An 18,158-nucleotide genomic window follows, 5' to 3' on the forward strand; every position below is an offset into this window, starting at 1 on the left:
GATAACTATAGCTGATGTCATAATCTAAGTCTTATAAAAAGTGACTTATTGTGATTTTGTTCTTAGGAAAACTGAAAAAGCTCCCCACGTCTTAGAAAAATTCACTGTATGCAAACAATGTTAATATAGTTTGACTAAATTTCATGTAACAGTCATAAATATTTCTTTAGTTAAGCCTTATTCGAATCTGAGTTATGGCACCAGATGTAAGGTTTGGGAGTGACCAAGACCACGAAAAAACCACTCTGAGGCAAAGATGAGAGCTTTTATTCAGGAAAAGCACGTACTGCCAGGACTGACTGTCAAGAGCAGAGCACAGTCAACTTTGAGAGTATAGACAGTGTGCTAGGTAGAGCTCTTCAGTTGGGGGAAGGTGAGGAAGACAAAAGAACTCCTTTGTTCTTTACATTAGACATTTCACATAGCTAGGGTGTGGGACCAGAAGTGACCAGGTGGGAGATAAGGAGGCAAGAAACCTAGACCTGGGGCATTGTTAGGCAAGCAAGGGATAATGGCTGGGGTGGTTCCTTGAGGAATGTGGATGACCTACTTCCTTAAATCTCTGTCACCCTCCTTCTGTCCTCAGTTACTCCATTTTGTCCTGACCTAACATCACCCAGCATGCACAAGGCTCTGGGTTTCATCTCCAACACTGAAAAAATTCACATGGGCTGTGTGTGTGTGTGTGTGTGTGTGTGTGTGTGTTCTAACACAGAGACACAGAGAGAGAGAAAGTGAGAGAGATTGAGAGAGAGAGAGAGAGATCTTTATGTATTGTTATCAAAGAGCGAATATCCTAGGACTATAAAAGGAAAAACTGGGGCTACAGGGATGGCTTAGTGGTTAAGTGCTTGCCTATGAAGCCTAAGGACTCCAGTTCGAGGCTCCATTCTCCAGGACTCACATAAATCAGATGCACAAGGTGGCACATGCATCTGAAGTTTGTTTGCAGTGGCTGGAGGCCCTGGCACGCCTCTCTCTCTCTCCCTCTCTCTCTCTCTCTCTCTGCCTCTTTCTCTGTTTGTCTCAAATAAATAAATAAAAATAATTTTAAAAAAAGGAAAAACTAAGAACGTAAGGCCTTAGTGTTTTCAAAAGTTAAACCCATGGGCTGGAGAGATGGCTTAGTGGTTAAAGCACATACATGTGAAGCCTAAGGACCCCGGTTCAATTCTCCAGATCCCATGTAAGCCAGATGTACAGATGCCTTCCCATTCTCACTCTCTTTCCCTCCCTCTCTTTTTTTTTTTTCACACTGTCACGATTTATTAAAGTTTTATAAAAACTCAGGCCACATGGAAGAATAAATAAGGTACACCCATGAATACAGACAACTGTGTTCAGTGCTTTTTTCCTCCTGTTCTGTGGCACTGACAGTGAAGCAGCTCCTCACTCTACTTGTCAGGCAGCATGGATGCCTTTTTCCTGAGGAGTTTCAGGCAGGGCAAGTTATTTGCCACCCAGTACCTCTGTGCAAGGAAAAGCTCAATTTTATTAAAGCCTTCAAGACATTACTACATTCCCTTGGTCAGGTATGAAGGTTATCTGACCTGGCCAGAGCTAATCACAGTCCTTTATTCAGTGTGGAAAGGCTGTGAGCATATGAGGCTTTCTCATGTCCATATCTACTGCCTTTCATCCATGACATTTCCAGCCAGCAAATGAGTGTTGGGTGGGAAAGGAGAGTAGAGCAGAGACAGGGAGCAGTCCTTTGCCTCAAGTCTGATGCACCTCATGGAACATCAATTCACGGGGGATGGCTGTTTCTGGACCAAACTTGGTGGCTGCCCGTTGCTCAAAGGCAGCAACATTCTTTTTGACAACCTCATCAAAAAACATGGATGCCAGCTGGGAGTGCAGCAGAGAACGAAATTCAAAGGATATTGAAAAGTCCACAGTGCAGGTTCGAGGGTAGGCAGGAATGCCAGGGCTGAATCGCCAAATAGTTTCTAAGTGGTTGAAGAGCTTGGCATCGGTGCAAACAGCCTTGACCATATGAGGTTTGACCATGGAGACTGCAGAGGTATAACGTTCCAAGACAGGTGGAAAGCCAACCTCCAACTGAGCTTTGAGGTGACCCTTACGGCTGGATACCACCAGTGACTTCTTACACCATGGCACAAACTCACGATACTCCTGGACATTGGACACCACCTCAAACATCTCTTGCATTGAGTACCCCATGATCCTACGTTCCGAGTAAGCCTTTCGCTTGTTAGTGAAGGGGGCAAAGCCCATGAAAGAACGACTGGGAGGTAGGCCAGCCTCCGCCGCCAAGACTGGAGCAGTCCGTGGCAAGAGGAGATTGCAGGAAATCAGAAACCTCATTGGTCGCGGCGGCCGGAGCCGAGGGCTCGAAGGCGGGGCCCGGCGCGCGCTCGCGCGGAGCGAGAAGCTGCAGCAGCCCCGGGCGGCCGGGAGCCGCCGAGCGCCCGCGGAGGCCATGCGCGCGGCCCTCCCCGGCGCCCTGGGCCTTGGTGCGGCCGGCTGCGGGCTCCGCGCGGCCCACGAGGGAGAAGAGACGAGGACGGCGGCCCGGACGGAGGGAGGGCGCGGCGCCCGGGAGCGCAGGGGCGGCGCGCGGGGCCGCGGCTCCTCTCGCCCTTGCACCCCGCCTGCCCTCTCCCTCTCTTTGTCTCTAACAAGTTAATAAAAATATTTTTTTAAAAATTTAAACACATAATTAGCATTGCTGTGCTGTGTTTGGGATCCTGAATATTACTCAAAAGCTCATGGATTGAAGGTTCATTCCCCAATGTTGCAATCTTCAGAAGTAGGGCCTTGAGAAAGTGGTTGGTGTTATGCCCAGGTTGCAGAGTCCCCAAAGACCACTGAGAGTCAGACACGTATGCAACAGCAAAGAGCTTTATTTTGGGCTTAAGCTCAGACTCTTGACTTCACCAAGGCCGTGGATCCATACAAGAGCCCTGAGCAGCGGGGGGGGGGGGGGGGGGGGGGGGGCAGGTTTTTTATAGGGATTTGAACAAATAAGTAGGGAAAAGTAGGGGAATGGTTACATGATTGGCTGATTTAAGCAGTAATGCACTTGTATTTTTCTGATAAGCTTAGGATACTGGTGGGCAAAGCTGGTGGGCAGGGGGATTCCAAGCAGATTAGGTAATCTTTATTGTAATTCGCTATGTGTATTTAAGGAATTTTAAACAAACTTATTTTAAGCAAAATTTATCTATGACCACAGGAATGCATGGTGCAGTCTATTTCCCCTTATCAGGAAAGTGACCTTGCTGGGAAGCAGAAACTTAGGCCTATTGATGATTCTGAGGCTTATTATGGCTTCCTGAGTCCTTCAGTTGGATTATGAGATTATAGATTATGAGAGCTCTTACCTCATTAATGGACTAATCTATTGTTGGGTTTAGTGGGCTATTAGATGAGAAGTTTAAGAGGTGGTGTCTTGTTATTCAATGAGAATGTGTCCTGAAAGGGATTGTTTTATTTCAGCCTTCCTCCTCTCTCATTCCTCCTTATATTTCTTCCCTCTCCTCTCCCTTTACCACTTTGATGAAACAGAAAACCCAAACAAAGCTTAAAAACAATGAGTCAAGATAAACCTTTTCTTTTTTAAGTTGATTTTTCTCAACTTAAAGACATCTCATAGAAGGTTAGTGGAGTTATCAGATTTGCTGAGACAGGTGGGTTCTAGAGTCTGGGGAGGAAGATGTGGAGTTAGTGATACAGTGTGGGATGAAAACAGTTCTAGAAGTCAATAGTGAAGTTGATTGTCTGCAGTGCTTGAGATAGAACAGAGCCTTGTGCAGACAAGGCAGATGTTCTACTGCTGAGCCATACCTCAGCCTTTTACTGTGGATTCTAAGGAGGATCTCTATTGCTGAGTCATGGCTTGGCCTCTCTTTTTTTTTTTTCTTTTTCAAATTTGAGCTTCATTGGTGTTTTCAAGCAAAGTTTTGCTCTGCAGCCCAGTCTGGCCTATAATTTGTCCACCTGCATCAATCTTCTTAGTGCTGAGATTACAGGTTTATTCTACCACTCTACTTCGTCTCTTGATTCTGTTGAAAGATACTTCCATGGTCCCCAACAGCCAGTCTAGTAGCTAAGATGACGTCTTGGACAGGCCTATATTGGCCCTTATCCCAGTTGTGTGACCTCAGGCAAGTCTCACCTCTCAGTGGCCAACTGTCCCAATTTTCTCTGGACTGTCCTCACATTAGCCTTAGAATTCCCTTACCCCTTGAAACTCCTCAGTCTCCCTCTCTTGGCCTAAGTTTTATTATTTGCTGAACAGTGATACTAATAGGCAGAGCTGGAGTCAAAAAACCTATGCTCACACCCTTGGCTATATGCCTTTGGGCAGTTTGCTGCACCACACGGAGCTTATATGTAGAGTGAGGATTTTTAGGAGCCTTGATGCTTCAGGTCCCAATATTGCCTTAACTCTTCCTCACCTGAGCTGTGACCTTATCTCCTCTGCCTCTGGGAATCTGAGGCAGGTGTGGGGTGTGGGTTGGTAGGGGGTATCATCATTATGAACCAATTGCCAAGCCTTGTGCTGCTAGGTGTTAGCTGCCTCTTGGGGAGCTGGAAAGGAGCCAGGCAGGAAGAGGAGGGAAGCCGAGCATCCAGTCTCTGCTCTGGGTGATGACTCTGAGTCAAGGCACTGGTGGAAGCTGGGGACAGAGAAGAGGCAAGAGGTAGGAAATGAGAGCCAGCACACTAGATCTGGGGTCAGAGTAGGAGAGGCAGGATCCCATATTGCCTTAGAGAGGCCAAGTGTGTCCATGCTAAAAGATTCTTACATGGACAGACACACAGATACAATACATGCATGCATGCACACACGTGTGCACATACACAGAGAAACACAAATACACTCATTGAAGCATACAGAGACACACAAAGATATATACATACACAGACATACAGACACACAGAAGCACAGGCATACACACTCATACAGACATAATAGGGATATACACATTCAGAAACATACACAGAGTCACACAAATACAGGCACACACATACAAATGTACACACACAATCACATAGCAAAAGACAGAGACATACAACACACATACACAAAGAGATACACACCCAGTCACATAAACAGACATCCTCAGAGGCAGATATACCCTACAGACACACCCAGATATTCATACAATGGAACACAAGGATGACATGCAGACACACATATGCACACATGTGCAGATGGATGTTCACATACCTCGTGAAGATCCCCACCCCTGTCTGAGCCCTCCTCTGAGAACCACTTTCCCCCTTGCCTGCCTTCTCTTCTCCCTTAGCCTTCTGGGAAAGGTGCCTGCTGTGTGCATCAGGCTCTGTTCCAGGCTGTTCTATACACTATAATGGGGAAGGAGGAGGACTGCATTGTCTAGGGAGACCAAGGGGTAGTAAGATGTGAACTGGGAGCGAGGATGACTTCAGGAAAGAGCTGGAAGAGTGGAACAGGCAAAGTGGGTAAGTGTTAGACTAAAAGAGGTGAAGGAGGTAAAGGAGAAGATTATATGGATAGGCAGGAAGAACATTCCAGGCAGAGGGAACAAGGGAACAGCCACTCCATAGCCATCATCCCTGCTTCCTCCCCACATTCAGGTTACATAGTCAGGATTATGTGGGGACAGTGGTTCCTGCCCTCTAGGTCTCTTATCCCCCTTCCTCTGAGGCTTCTGTAGCTATTTTCTGTTTCACTGATAAGGATGCTGTGCTCAGAGAGCCCATGCCAACAATAAAAGTTATACAGCACAAATGTGGACCCAATTCCATCTTAATTGAAGGCTACTTTGGGGTTCTTTTGGTGGAGAGCAGTAATATTGTTGGCAAAGGGCATACCAGGGAGAATGGTCACTGAAATAGTAGCCCCCAGGTTTGCACACAGACATCCTGAACTTTGGCAATTCTTCCCACTCCAACCACATGCACAACAGAGGGGCACAGGGGCAGAGGCCCAAGGAGTAGGTAATAGGGGCACCACCGCACCAAAGGTTGTGGACCTGACCTGGAAAGGACCTCAAGGTGTTGACTTGGGAAACAGACCTGATGGGAGATATCTAATCCTACAAGCAGAACTCTGGACTGGGAGGCTCCTGATGGATAAGAATTTTCTGTTATTATAACAAAGTGTATGCCTATAATCTCAGCTACTCAGGAGGGGAGGCAGTAATATCACAAATTAGAGATAAAATGTGAAGAGATTACCTCCTCCCCATAACTGATGGCTAACCCCACAATGCACAACCCACATTTCCCAATGAAGAGGGTCCCTTTAAAGGGGGGAAGGATGAAGCTAATGATGGTGCCAACATGGCTGTATACACACTGTGTACATAACTAACAAAAAAAGCCATGAAAAACCTAAAATTATTCAACTTATAAAAATCACTCTAGCTCAGGCTGACATGAAACTCACAATGTAGTCTCAGGGTGGCCTTGAACTCATAGTCATCCTCCTACCTCTGCCTCACCAGTGCTGGGATTAAAGCCATGTGCCACCACACCTGGCTTAAAAATCTTTTAAACTAAAAAAAAAAAAAAAAAAAAAAAGTGAAGGGGTGAGGGGTGGGTGGAGAGATGGTTCAGAGGTTAAAGGTGCTTGCTATGCAATCCTGCCAACAGTAAAACTGGAGGCAATGTGGATCAAATCTCAAATGCACCTATGGCAATGGGAAGTGGAGTCAGAAGAATCATAAAGCTCCTGGGCCAGCTAGTCTGGTATTCCCAACAGCAAACAAGAGAGACTTTGTCTGAAACTAGGTAGAGGGAGAGGACTGATACCATGAGATTGTCCTCTGACCTTCATATGGGTGTCATGGCATGTGTGTGCACATACATACATACACATGTAGTGTTATACACTTGTTGCTGTGAGTAGTATCATATTCTCATAGTATCAAGCTAGACCTGTGCATGGCAGGACTCATCCACATCCACAGTTCAGTCTCTCATTTGCCTCCATTTCAATAGATCCCATTGTTGCTTCCTTGGTAACCGTTTTAATATTCAGAAGTCCCTCTTTAGCTTTCTGTTCTTCCAGATGAAGACTTCTTTATCCTGATGCAAGAATACAGATAGGAACTCTAAAATCTTACAACAGAAAAGCCTCCAGCACAACTCTGTCCCATTTTTAGCTCTAAGAAATTACAGATAAGATCGCTGTCACCACAACCAACTTGAACCTATGAGGTATCATCCTTCCCTTCTCTCCCTCTGTCTGTTTTTTAAGTATTTTATTATTTTTTAAGTATTTTATTTTAAGTATTTTATTTGAGAGAGAGAGAATGGGTGTGCCAGGGACCCTAGCCATTGCAAACTCCAGACACATGTTCCACTTTGTGCATCTGGATGCATGGTACTGGGGAATCAAACCTTAGGCTTCACAGGCAAGCATTTTAACCACTAAGCCATCTCTCCAGCCCTCCTTTGTCTTTCTATTCCTTTTTTTTTTTTTTTTTTTTTTGTAGGGTCTCACTCTGGTCCAGGCTGACCTGGAATTAACTATGTAGTCTCAGAGTGGCCTCAAACACAAGGCAATCCTCCTACCTCTGCCTCCCTAGTGCTGGGATTAAAGGCGTGCACCACCACGCCTGGCTTCTACTCATTTTTTATGTAAACAAAGACGCTGGATTGTTAGTCTCAGGGCTCCCTCCCCTCCTAATTGGACAAAACTGAGATCTTTCTTCAAAGGGCTCATTTACTCTATGGGGGATCTAGCCAATCTGTCTCCTTTCCTGAGTGCTGGCCCACAACCTTAGCAGCCCTTTCCCATACTGGTCATTTCCCATTCTTCCTCTTTTTCTTCTGAGCTCTGTAACATTCAAGGTGCATGTATTTATGGCTCTCTCTCTCTCTCTCTCTCTCTCTCTCTCTCTCTCTCTCTCTCTCTGATTCCACCTTTACTTCCTATTCCTTTTTGAGCTTTCTGTCAGCTGGAGTACGCAGAGGAGGTTTTCAGCTCAGCTCCAGTGAGATTTCTCAGTGACCTTGCAGCCCAAACTTGTGGAATCTTTGGCAATAGGGTGTTACCATCTATTCCAGGTGGGAAACCAAGAGTCTTGACAAAGGCCTGTAACATCAGGGACCTCCCTGGCCAACAACTCAATGAAAGGTATCTCATCCCTGGCACTGAAAAATTTCTAGTAACAGTCTATGGCTTCTGGATGCACCATTGTCCAAGAAAGTTGGTTTCCATATGACTTATCCATACCTTACTAGATTTTGATTAACTCTCCCCCCATACTTTCTTTACTCAATCTCTTCCCCTGACCTCACTTATGTAATCTGTTCTTCTGCTTACACTTGTAGCCACTTTCTAGCTTACTGGCTTGTGCTACTGGGTTTTATTCCAACTCACATACAAGTCCAAACATTTGAGGCAAGGATCCACGAATGAGAGAGAACATTCAGCACTTCACTTTCTGGACTTTGGCAACCTCACTAAGTATAATCCTTTCTATTTCCATCCATTTCCTTGAAATTTTCATAATTTCAATTTTATTTACCACTAAATAGAATTCCATTATATAAATGTGCACATCCTCACTATCCACTCATCAGTTGAGGGAGACATAGGCTGGTTCCATTTCCTAGCCATTGTGAATAGAGTGGCAATAAACATGGATGTGCAAGTATCTCTAAGTTAGTGTGACAAGTCCTTAGTATATATGCTTAGGAGTGGTATAGCTGGGTCATATGGTAAATCTGTTTTTAACTGCTCAGGAATCTCCATACTGATTTCCACAATGGCTGTATGAGATAACATTCCCACCAACAGTGTAGGTGGGTTCCTCTTTTTTCACATCCTCACCAGCATTTATTGTCATTTGATTTCTTGGTAGTAGCTATTTTGACATGAGTGAGATTAAATCTCAAAGTACTTTTAATTTGAATTTCCTTGATGACTAAAGATGTAGAACATATTTTTAGATATTTATAGGCCATCTCTATGTCTTCTTTTGAGAACTCTCTATTTAGTTCCAAAGCCCTCCCCCCATACTTTTTTTGTTTGTTTGTTTGTTTGTTTGTTTGTTTTTCGAGGTAGGGTCTCACTGTAGCTCAGGCTGACCTGGAATTCACTATGTAGTCTCAGGATGAACGCAAACTCATGGCAATCCTCCTACCTCTGCCTCCCGAGTGCTGGGATTAAAGGCATGTGGCACCATACCCTGCTCAACCAAAGCCCATTTTTAATTGAGTTGTTTGATTTATTATTACTTAGTTTTTGAGCTCTTTGTATATCCTGGATATTAATCCTCTGTCAGACGAACAGCTGGCAAAGATCTTCTTCCATTCTGTAGGTTCCCTCTTTACTCTATTTAGAGTGTCCTTTGCTCTACAACAGCTTTGTAATTTCATGAGGTCCTAGTGGTTTATTAGTGGTTTTATTTCCTTAGCAATTGGGGTTATATTCAGATACTCATTGTCTATGCCAATATGTTGAAGGGTTTCCCCTACTTTTTCCTATAGCAATTTCAGAGTTTCAGGTCTGATATTAAGGTCTTTGATCCATTTTTACTTAATTCATGTGCATGAGAGAGATGAGGATCTCTTTTCATCTGTCTACATATAGATTTCAAGTTTTCCCAGTATCATTTGTTGAAGAGGCTGTCCTTTCTTCAATGAGTACTTTTGGCATTTTTGTCAAAAATCAGGTGGCTGTAGCTACTTGATATCCTCTATTCTGTTCCACTGATGCATGTATCTGTTTTTGTGCCAGTACCATGCTGTTTTTGTTACTATGGCTCTAATATAGGTTAAAATCAGGTATGGTGATACCACCAGCCTGATTTTGTTTCCCAAAATGGTTTTGGTATTTGTGGTCTCTTTGCATCCAAATAATTTTTCGGATTGCTTTTCTATTTTAGTGAACACTGCCATTGAATGTTGATGGGGGTTGATGTGTAGATTGCTTTTGGTAAGACTGACATTTTTGCAATACTGATTCTTCCAATCCAAGAACATGGGATGTCTTGCCATTTCCTAGTTTCTTCTGCAATTTCTGTCTTGAGTGTTTCCATTGTAGATACCCTTCACTTTCTTCATTAGGCTTATTCCAAGGTACTTTATTTTTATTATTGGATGCACTTGTGAATGTGAATGATTCCCTGATTTCATCCTCCACATCTTTGTTGCTAGTATATAGGAAGGTCACTAACTTCTATGTGTTTGTTTTGTAACCTGCTTCATTGCTAAAATGGTTTGCCAGCTCTAACAGTTTGCTAGTAGTCCTTAGGGTCCTTTATGTATAGAATCATTTTATCTACAAATAATGGTAATTTGATGTCTTCCTTTTCAATTTGAATACCATTTATGTGTCTCTCGCCTTAGTGCTGTAGCTAAGACTTCCACTACTATATTAAATAAAAGTGGAGACAGTGGACACCCTTGTCTTGTTCCTGACTTTAGTGGAAAAGTTTCCAATTTTTCCCCATTTATCATTATGTTGGCTATAGAGTTGTCATAAATAGCTTTATTGTGTTAAGACATGTTTCTTCTATTCCCAGTTTCTGTAGAACTTTTATCATGAAGGGGTGTTGGATTTTGTCAAATGTCTTTTCTGCATTATTGAGATGATCATGAGATTTTTGTCCCTCAGTCCATTGCAATAGGGTATTACATTTACCAATTTGCATATGTTGAATCATCCCTGCATCTCTGGAATAAAGCCTACTTGGTTGGGGTGAATGATCTTTTTGATATATTCTTGTTTACTCTTTGCCCATATCTTATTGAGAATTTTTGCATCTATGTTCATAAGGAAAATTGGTATGTAATTTTCTTTTTCTTTTGTTCTGTCTTTGCTTGGTTTTGGTATCAGTGTCATGTTGGCTTCACAAAATGAGGTTAATAGAATTCGTTCCTTTTTGTGGAAAAGTTTGAGAAGCATTGGTTTTAGTTCTGTGAAAGTCTGGTAAAATTCACCAGTGAATCCATCTGGTCCTGGAATTTTTCATTTGGAAGAGTTTTCATAACTGTTTGGATCTCCATGCTTGTTAAAGGTTGATTTAAGTGGTTCATCTCATCTTTATTTAATTTTGATAGGTCATATATATCAAATAAATCATCCATTTCTTTCATATTTTCAAACAGTGGAGTATATGTTCTTAAAGTATGTCCTTATGATTTTCTGAATATTTTGGTATTTGTTGTAATGGTACCTTCTTCATCTCTATTTTTTTTTTAAATGTGTGTCTCTTCTCTATTTCTTTTGGTCATATTTGCTAAGGATTTATCAATCTTGCTTATCCTTTCAAAGAACCAACTCTTCATTTCAATGATCCTTTGTATTGGTTTTTTGGTTTCTATTTCATTAATTTCTGCTCTAATAAATAATCTTTATTATTTCTTCCGATCTACTGATTTTTGGTCTGCCTTGTTCTTCTCTTTCCAAGACCTTAAGGTAAAGCATTAAGTTGTTTACTGATTTAATATACACACATAAAGCGATAAATTTCCCTATTAGGACTGCCTTGGTTGTGTCCCAAAGGTTTTGGTAGGTTGTGTTCTCATTATAATTTGATTCTATGAATTTTTTTTGTTTCCTTCTTGTTTTCTTCATGAACCCATTCATCATTCAGTAGTGTACTGTTTAGTCTCCCTGATTGTGTGTATGTTATATAGCTTTTCTTGCTGTTGATTTGTACTTGAATCCCACTGTGATCAGATAGTGCACAAGGAATTATTTTAATTTTCTTGTATTTGTTAAAATTTGCTTTGTGTTCTAATATAAGGTCTAGTTTAGAGAATGTTCCATGTGCTGCTGTAAAGAATGTGTATTCGGGCGTGGTGGTGCACTCCTTTAATCCCAGCACTTGGGAGGCAGAGGTAGGAGGATCTCCGAGAGTTCGAGGCCACCCTGAGACTACATAGTGAATTCCAGGTCTGAGCCAGAGTGAGACCCTACCTCGAAAAACCAAAAAAAAAAAAAAAAAAAAAAGAAGAATGTGTATTCTGTCAATTGATAAGAGTGCAGTATTGAAGTCACCTACTACAACTGTGTTTGGTGATATCGGTGACCTTAATTCTAATAGTGTTTGTTTGAGAAAATTGGGAGCCCCCATGTTAGGGGCAGGTATGCTTAGCATTGGAATGTCCTGTTGGCATGTTCCTTAATCAATATAAAATGGCATTCTTTATCTTTCCTAACTAATGTTGGTTTGACCCCTATACTATCAGATATTAGGATAGCAACACCTGCTTGTTTTCTAGGCTCATTTGTTTGAAATACCATTTTCCAACCTTTCATCTTGGGTAATGTCTGTCTTTTATGGAAAGTTGGGTTTCTTGGAGGCAACAAATAGAAGGATTCTGCTTTTTAACCCAGTCTACAAACCTGTGTCTTTTGGTTGGGGCATTGAGGTCATTTATATTAAGAATTATTATTGAAAGGTGTGTATTTATTCTTGCCATTCTTCTTGTTTTGTAGCTCATTTGGTTTTTCCTTTACTCTCTTGTATTAAGTATAATTTGAGTACTGCTTATTTCTCCCTGGTTCCTTTTGTGTGTGCTTTTCTTTCTCTTCTATATGGAGGATCTTTCAAGTATTTTCTGTAGAGCTGGTTTAGTATTCATATATTCCTTTAGCCTGTTTTGGTTGTTGAATGTCCTTATTTTCGATGGATAGCTTTGTTGGATAAAGTAATCTTGGATGACAGTTGTTATCTTTTAGAACTTGGAATACATCATTCCTAGCCCTTCTGGATTTTAAAGTTTGTGTTGAGTAATCTGCTGTGACCCTGGTGGGGTTGTCTTTGTATGTCACTTGATGTTTTTCTCTAACTTCTTTCAATATATTTTATTTGGTTTGTGGATTTTTTTTTTTTTTTTTTTTTTTTTTTGGTTTTTTGAGGTAGGGTCTCACTCTAGCCCAGGCTGACCTGGAATTCACTATGGAGTCTCAGGGTGGCCTCGAACTCATTGCAATCCTGGGATTGCTGGGATTAAAGGCGTGTGCCACCACACCCAGCTTGGCTTGTGTTTTATACTTTAATTATAACATGACAGTGAAAAGTTTGGTCCGAATTTTGTCTGCTTGTCATTCTAAAAGTGTCCTGTATCTGTCTTGTCATCACTTTCCATATCTGGGGGAGGTTTTCTTCTATGATTTTGTTGAAAATACCTGCTATGCCTTGGGAGTGTAATTCTTCTCCATCTGTTATGCCTTGAAGTTTTGTTTGATCTCTTCACAGTGTCTTGAATGTCTTGAAATTGCCATCCATGCCTTCCTTATTAGTGTGTCTTTCACTTTGTTGGACTGTATTAAATCTGCCACCTGGTCTTCTAGTGCAGATATTCTGTCCTCTCCTTAATCCATCCTATTGGTGATACTATCTAAAGAGTTTTCTATTTGTCTTATTATGTTTTCCATTTATAATATTTCAGATTGGTACTTTTTTCATTATTTCTATTTCCTTATTCATGTCTTGTATAGACCTCCTAATTTCATTAAGTTGTTTTCCTGTGTTCTCCTTCAGGGGTTTGTTTTCGTCTTTGATTCCTTTTTTTTTTTTTCCTTTGATTTCTTCTTTGGTTTGTTTGAACATAGATATAATCACTTTTTTGGAGATATTTGTCAGTGCTTTTATCTAAAACAGTCTTACTGTGGGTCATTTCTGATGGATCTGTAATTTTTGGTTGGACTGTATTGTCTTGATTTTCTTTGTGTATGTCTCTTGTATTATAATGTAGAGGTTTTTGCATCTTGAGTTAATTTGTTGCTTAGGTTTTCTAATTATCTGCAGTGTTCTTAGTTGTGTAAATCCAGCTTTATATATCTTCAGTGTAGGAGTTTAAGTTGCCAAGTGTAGCTTTTATACTCCAAGAAAACATCACATGTTGCCATAGGTGTTGAGTTTGCCTGCTATGTAAGTTTTCTAGTAAACTGAGTGGATCAATTTACTGGCAAGTTCTAACATTCAACTGAGCAATATACACATTTAATCCAAACCAGCACAAATATAGTGGGAATATTTTTAAAAAGATATTAAATCCGAAGTTCGTAAAGGTGTGTGTTGTCCCACACCCTTAATATTATCAATTGAGAGGTTGTGATTTATTGTCTGAAATGGGCTCCAGATCAGCCTGGGGCTGAGTGAGACCCTGCCCTCAGTAATGATAGAAGAAAAAGCAAGGGCCCTATGAATCACAAAATGTCAAATCAACAATCATTAGCACCAAAATACAGCTTATTTGAGAATGGTAAAGCCAACCAAGAATATGTTAACACATAACCTGTCTGACATGGAAAGATAAATTAGCACTTCCAGTGCAGGCCTGCATTTGTGTAAGTAGGCCTTGTTACTTTTGGGATGGCTTCCAATCTCACCAATGCTGTGTGTCCACCTCAATCCCTCTCTGTTGCACTGTTGATCCAGTGTTCTGATAAACTGTGCTGGATATTGTGCTGCTGGGAGTGAATGAGTTCTCCAGAGGTTCACAGCACTCAGTTGGGGGATGGGAGGCTATGCAAGATGCCTGGAGTTGTATAGAAGCTGCTTAGCTGGTCCCATTTTTGTTCTCTTTCAGCAGATGCTTGATGTCTTCTCCTTAAGTTTCCTAGACTTTGTGAGGAGGCCAATGTGAGTGGAAAATCCTTCCACCTGGTTGCTGCTCCTACAGCTCTGCCCTGGCTGGGTGGTTGGGTGTATGAACTGGGGCTGCTGGCAAATCTGTCTGATTTCCTCCTTTCTAGAAGATATTAGTGTCTCCTGATTCTCTGCTGTGGTTGATAATAATTTATACTCCTTCACTTTTTGATAGGAGAGTGTATTTTGATGTTTTTTCTGCTTATTTCTCTCCTCAGTCTGCTTTGGAGTGGCTACTATGCCACCATCTTACCCAGAAGTTTATGCAATTACTTTTTCATTGCTAGAATGAATATTTGGCCCAAAACAGCTTATGGAAGGAAAGGGTTTATTTCGGGCTTACAGATTCTAGGGGAAACCCCATCATTGGTGGAGGAAGCTGGTTTACTTTAGCATCCACAGTAGAGAGAAATAACTGCCAGCAACAGAAAGCACTGACAGCCAGAGCTCAAACTGGTGGAGCATTTGGGAGGTGGAGCCCTGCTGAAGAATTATCTGTTGCAGTCAGCTCCTCATTGCTGGGATAAACATCCAACAAGAAGCAGCTTGTCACTAAGGTGGACCTTGAGTTAATGAGTCTAGCTTTCTGTGTTAAGGCCAGCTTTCTGTTGCTCGCCCTTTCTTTCTTTCTTTCTTTCTTTCTTTCTTTCTTTCTTTCTTTCTTTCTTTCTTTTTTTCTTCTTTCTTTCTTTCTTTCTTTCTTTCTCTTTCTCTCTTTTTCTACTTTCTTTTTTCTCTTTCTTTCATTTTCTCTCTCTCTCTCTCTCTCTCTCTCTCTCTCTCCCCCCACCTTCTCTCCTCTTTGAATAAATGAAGTGAGACAGCTTCCTCAGCCATGATGAAGTGCTTCTGGAAACCTTTCCTCTCATAAGCTAGTCGGGTGTTTTGACATAGCAGCAAGAAGCTAACTGCTTCAGGGTATTACCTGTTCTAGCTTCTAGAGACCCTGGGTCCCTTGGCTTGTAGACCCTTCCTCTATATTTAGAGCCAATAGCATACATCTCTCAGTATTTTTCCACCTTTGCTCCTCTATGTTGACCCTGAGGTAACATTAGGCTCTAGTTGATCCAACCTCAAGGTCATTAACCATCTTCAATTTATTTTGCCATATGAGGTAACATATTCTCAGATTTTAAAGATTAGAGTGTACAATCATGATGCTGGGAGGTATCTCAGTCAACATTTTGTCTTGCAAGCATAAGGACCTAAATTCAATACCTAACACCTACATTTAAAGAATGGTCCTGGTGTGGTGGCTCACACCTGTAATACTAGTGCTAGGGAGGCAGTGGGGCCCTGGGGCTCACTGGTTAGCCAATCTAGCCTACTTGGTGAGCTCTAGGTTAATGAGAGACTATGTTATTAAAAGGGGAAGATGGTTCAGTGGGTAAAGTGCTTGCTATACAAACATGAGGACCTGAAATCATATTCCCAGCATACATGCAAAATATCAGGCATGGTAGCACATGTTTGTAATCTTAGCCCTGGGGGAGGGCAGAAACAGGGGATCACTTGGGCTCAATGGCTAACTCATCTAGCAGAATCTTTGGTTCTGTGAGAGATTCTGTCTCAAAGAATGCCGTGGAGAGTGAAACCCTGAATTTGACCTCTGCCCTGCACATGTACTCACACACATGGGCTCCAAATATATTTGAAAATGCATACACATATGCACCTGCATGCATACTACACACATGTATATACAAGCCAAAGGAAAAAATATTATGAAGTTCCTGTGTGACAGTGAATCTCTGGTTTCAATTTGACAGGATTTGCAATCACCACGGAAACAAATCTTTTGGCATGTTTGTTAGGGATTTTCTAGGTTAGGTTTATTGAAGTGGAAGACCCACATCAAATGTGCTTGTGTCCTAGACTGTGTAAAAAATAGAAAGCTGGGTTGGAGAAATAGCTCAGCAGTTTTGGTTAAGGCACTTGCCTACAAAACCTAATAATCCAGGTTCAACTTGCTGGTACCCATGTAAAGCTAGATGTACAAGGTGATGTATGCCTCTGGAGTTCATTTGCACTGGCTAGAGGCCCTGGCATGCTCATTCTCTCTCTCTCTCTCAAATAAAATAAAATAAATAAATAAATAAAAATTTTTATAGGAGAAAGCTGGTCAAGTTCCAGCATTCATCTTATTGTGAGTAGCTGCCTCAGACTTCTCCCATAGTGCCTTCCCTTCATGATGGACTTAACCCAAAATGCATCTTTCCTCCCTTAAATTGGTTTGTGTCAGGTATTTTGTCCCAGCAATGGTGACTAACACACTGAAGATGACACTTAAGGGTTGTACCCTGGCCTCCACCCCCCCACACACACACATGAGCACACAAGAATGCATGGTAGTTGAGTGATTATTATTCTGTCTAACTGAGCATGCATGGATTCTGGTGTGGGCAGATGCAACCCTTCTAAATGTGAACCTGTAGGAGTGGAAGTAGAAGAAATGATTAGACAAAGGACAGGTAAAGAGTTATCAACTTGTTGAACTTGAGCATTTTGGATTTTGAGTTACATCTTTTCAATTCTTCCTTTGTTGCTGGAGTAAGAGAAGTCAGATCAGAATAGATTAGTAAATGTTCCATCTGGAATACCTTACATTGGACATAAACAATTGATGTCCCCCAATAATTCTTAAATAATATTTTAATTAATTTATTTGGGAGATTGTATAGAGAGTATGGGAGTGCTTGGGCCTCCTCTGTTGTAAATGAACCCTGATGCATGTACTACTTTATGCATTTGGCTTTATGTGGGTACTGGGGACTTGAACATTAACTGTCAGGCTTTACAAGCAACTGATTTTTACCACTGAGACATCTCTCCAACCCAGAAGTTAGAATTTTTAATTATGTCATTTCAATTACAGTAAAAGAGAGAGGAGTGATTTGACATAAATCTAACAAAATATGTGCAGAATTTTACATTGATGAAAGAAATCAAAGAAAATCTAGTATACTCAAAAAACGCACTTTCAGGTCTGGAGAAATAGCTCAGCAGTTAAGGCACTTGCCTGTGAAGTCTAAGGACCCAGGTTTGATTCCCCAGTACCCACATAAAGCCAGATGCACAAAATAGCACATATATCTGGAGTTCGTTTGCAGTGGCTAGAGGCCCTGGCATGCCCATTCTCTTTCTTTCTCCCTTTCTCTCTCTCTCAAATTAACAAACAAAACTTAAAACATACACTTTATTTCTTTTGATAGCATCACAGTGAAAGAAATATTGGTCATTGGGTAGGTAGAGGAGGTTTGTAATGGAAACATATATTGTTAAGGATCATTAGAGAGACAGAGGTCACACTTTCCCACTAGAAAATTTTGACTGGCTCGTCCTCTGCCTCCCCTTTTGAAAAGATGTCATGAGCCGAGCGTGGTGGTGCACATCTTTAATGCCAGCACTTGGGAGGCAGAGGTAGAAGGATCACTGTGAGTTTGAGGCCACCCTGAGACTACATAGTGAATTCCTACCTCGAAAAAAACAAAAAAGCCATGTTTTAATTCTCTCCCTATTTTTGCATATATATATATATATATATATGTTATAGTTTTTATCCCTTCATCCCTGTCCCCCATTTCC

General features: G+C 41.5%; 1 protein-coding gene across 1 annotated transcript; it reads right to left on the reverse strand.

Annotated features, from left to right (window-relative positions):
- Window positions 1–1,258: 1,258 nt before the first annotated feature.
- On the reverse strand, window positions 1,259–2,445 carry LOC101599837 (coenzyme Q-binding protein COQ10 homolog A, mitochondrial). Its single transcript, XM_004672197.3, has one exon. It carries the CDS (start codon window positions 2,443–2,445, stop codon window positions 1,717–1,719), a length of 729 nt encoding a protein of 242 aa, XP_004672254.3. The 3' UTR covers window positions 1,259–1,716.
- Between the last annotated feature and the right edge of the window lie 15,713 nt (window positions 2,446–18,158).

This window comes from Jaculus jaculus, chromosome 5, assembly GCF_020740685.1.
Source record: "Jaculus jaculus isolate mJacJac1 chromosome 5, mJacJac1.mat.Y.cur, whole genome shotgun sequence".
In the NCBI taxonomy this organism is placed as follows: domain Eukaryota; kingdom Metazoa; phylum Chordata; class Mammalia; order Rodentia; family Dipodidae; genus Jaculus; species Jaculus jaculus.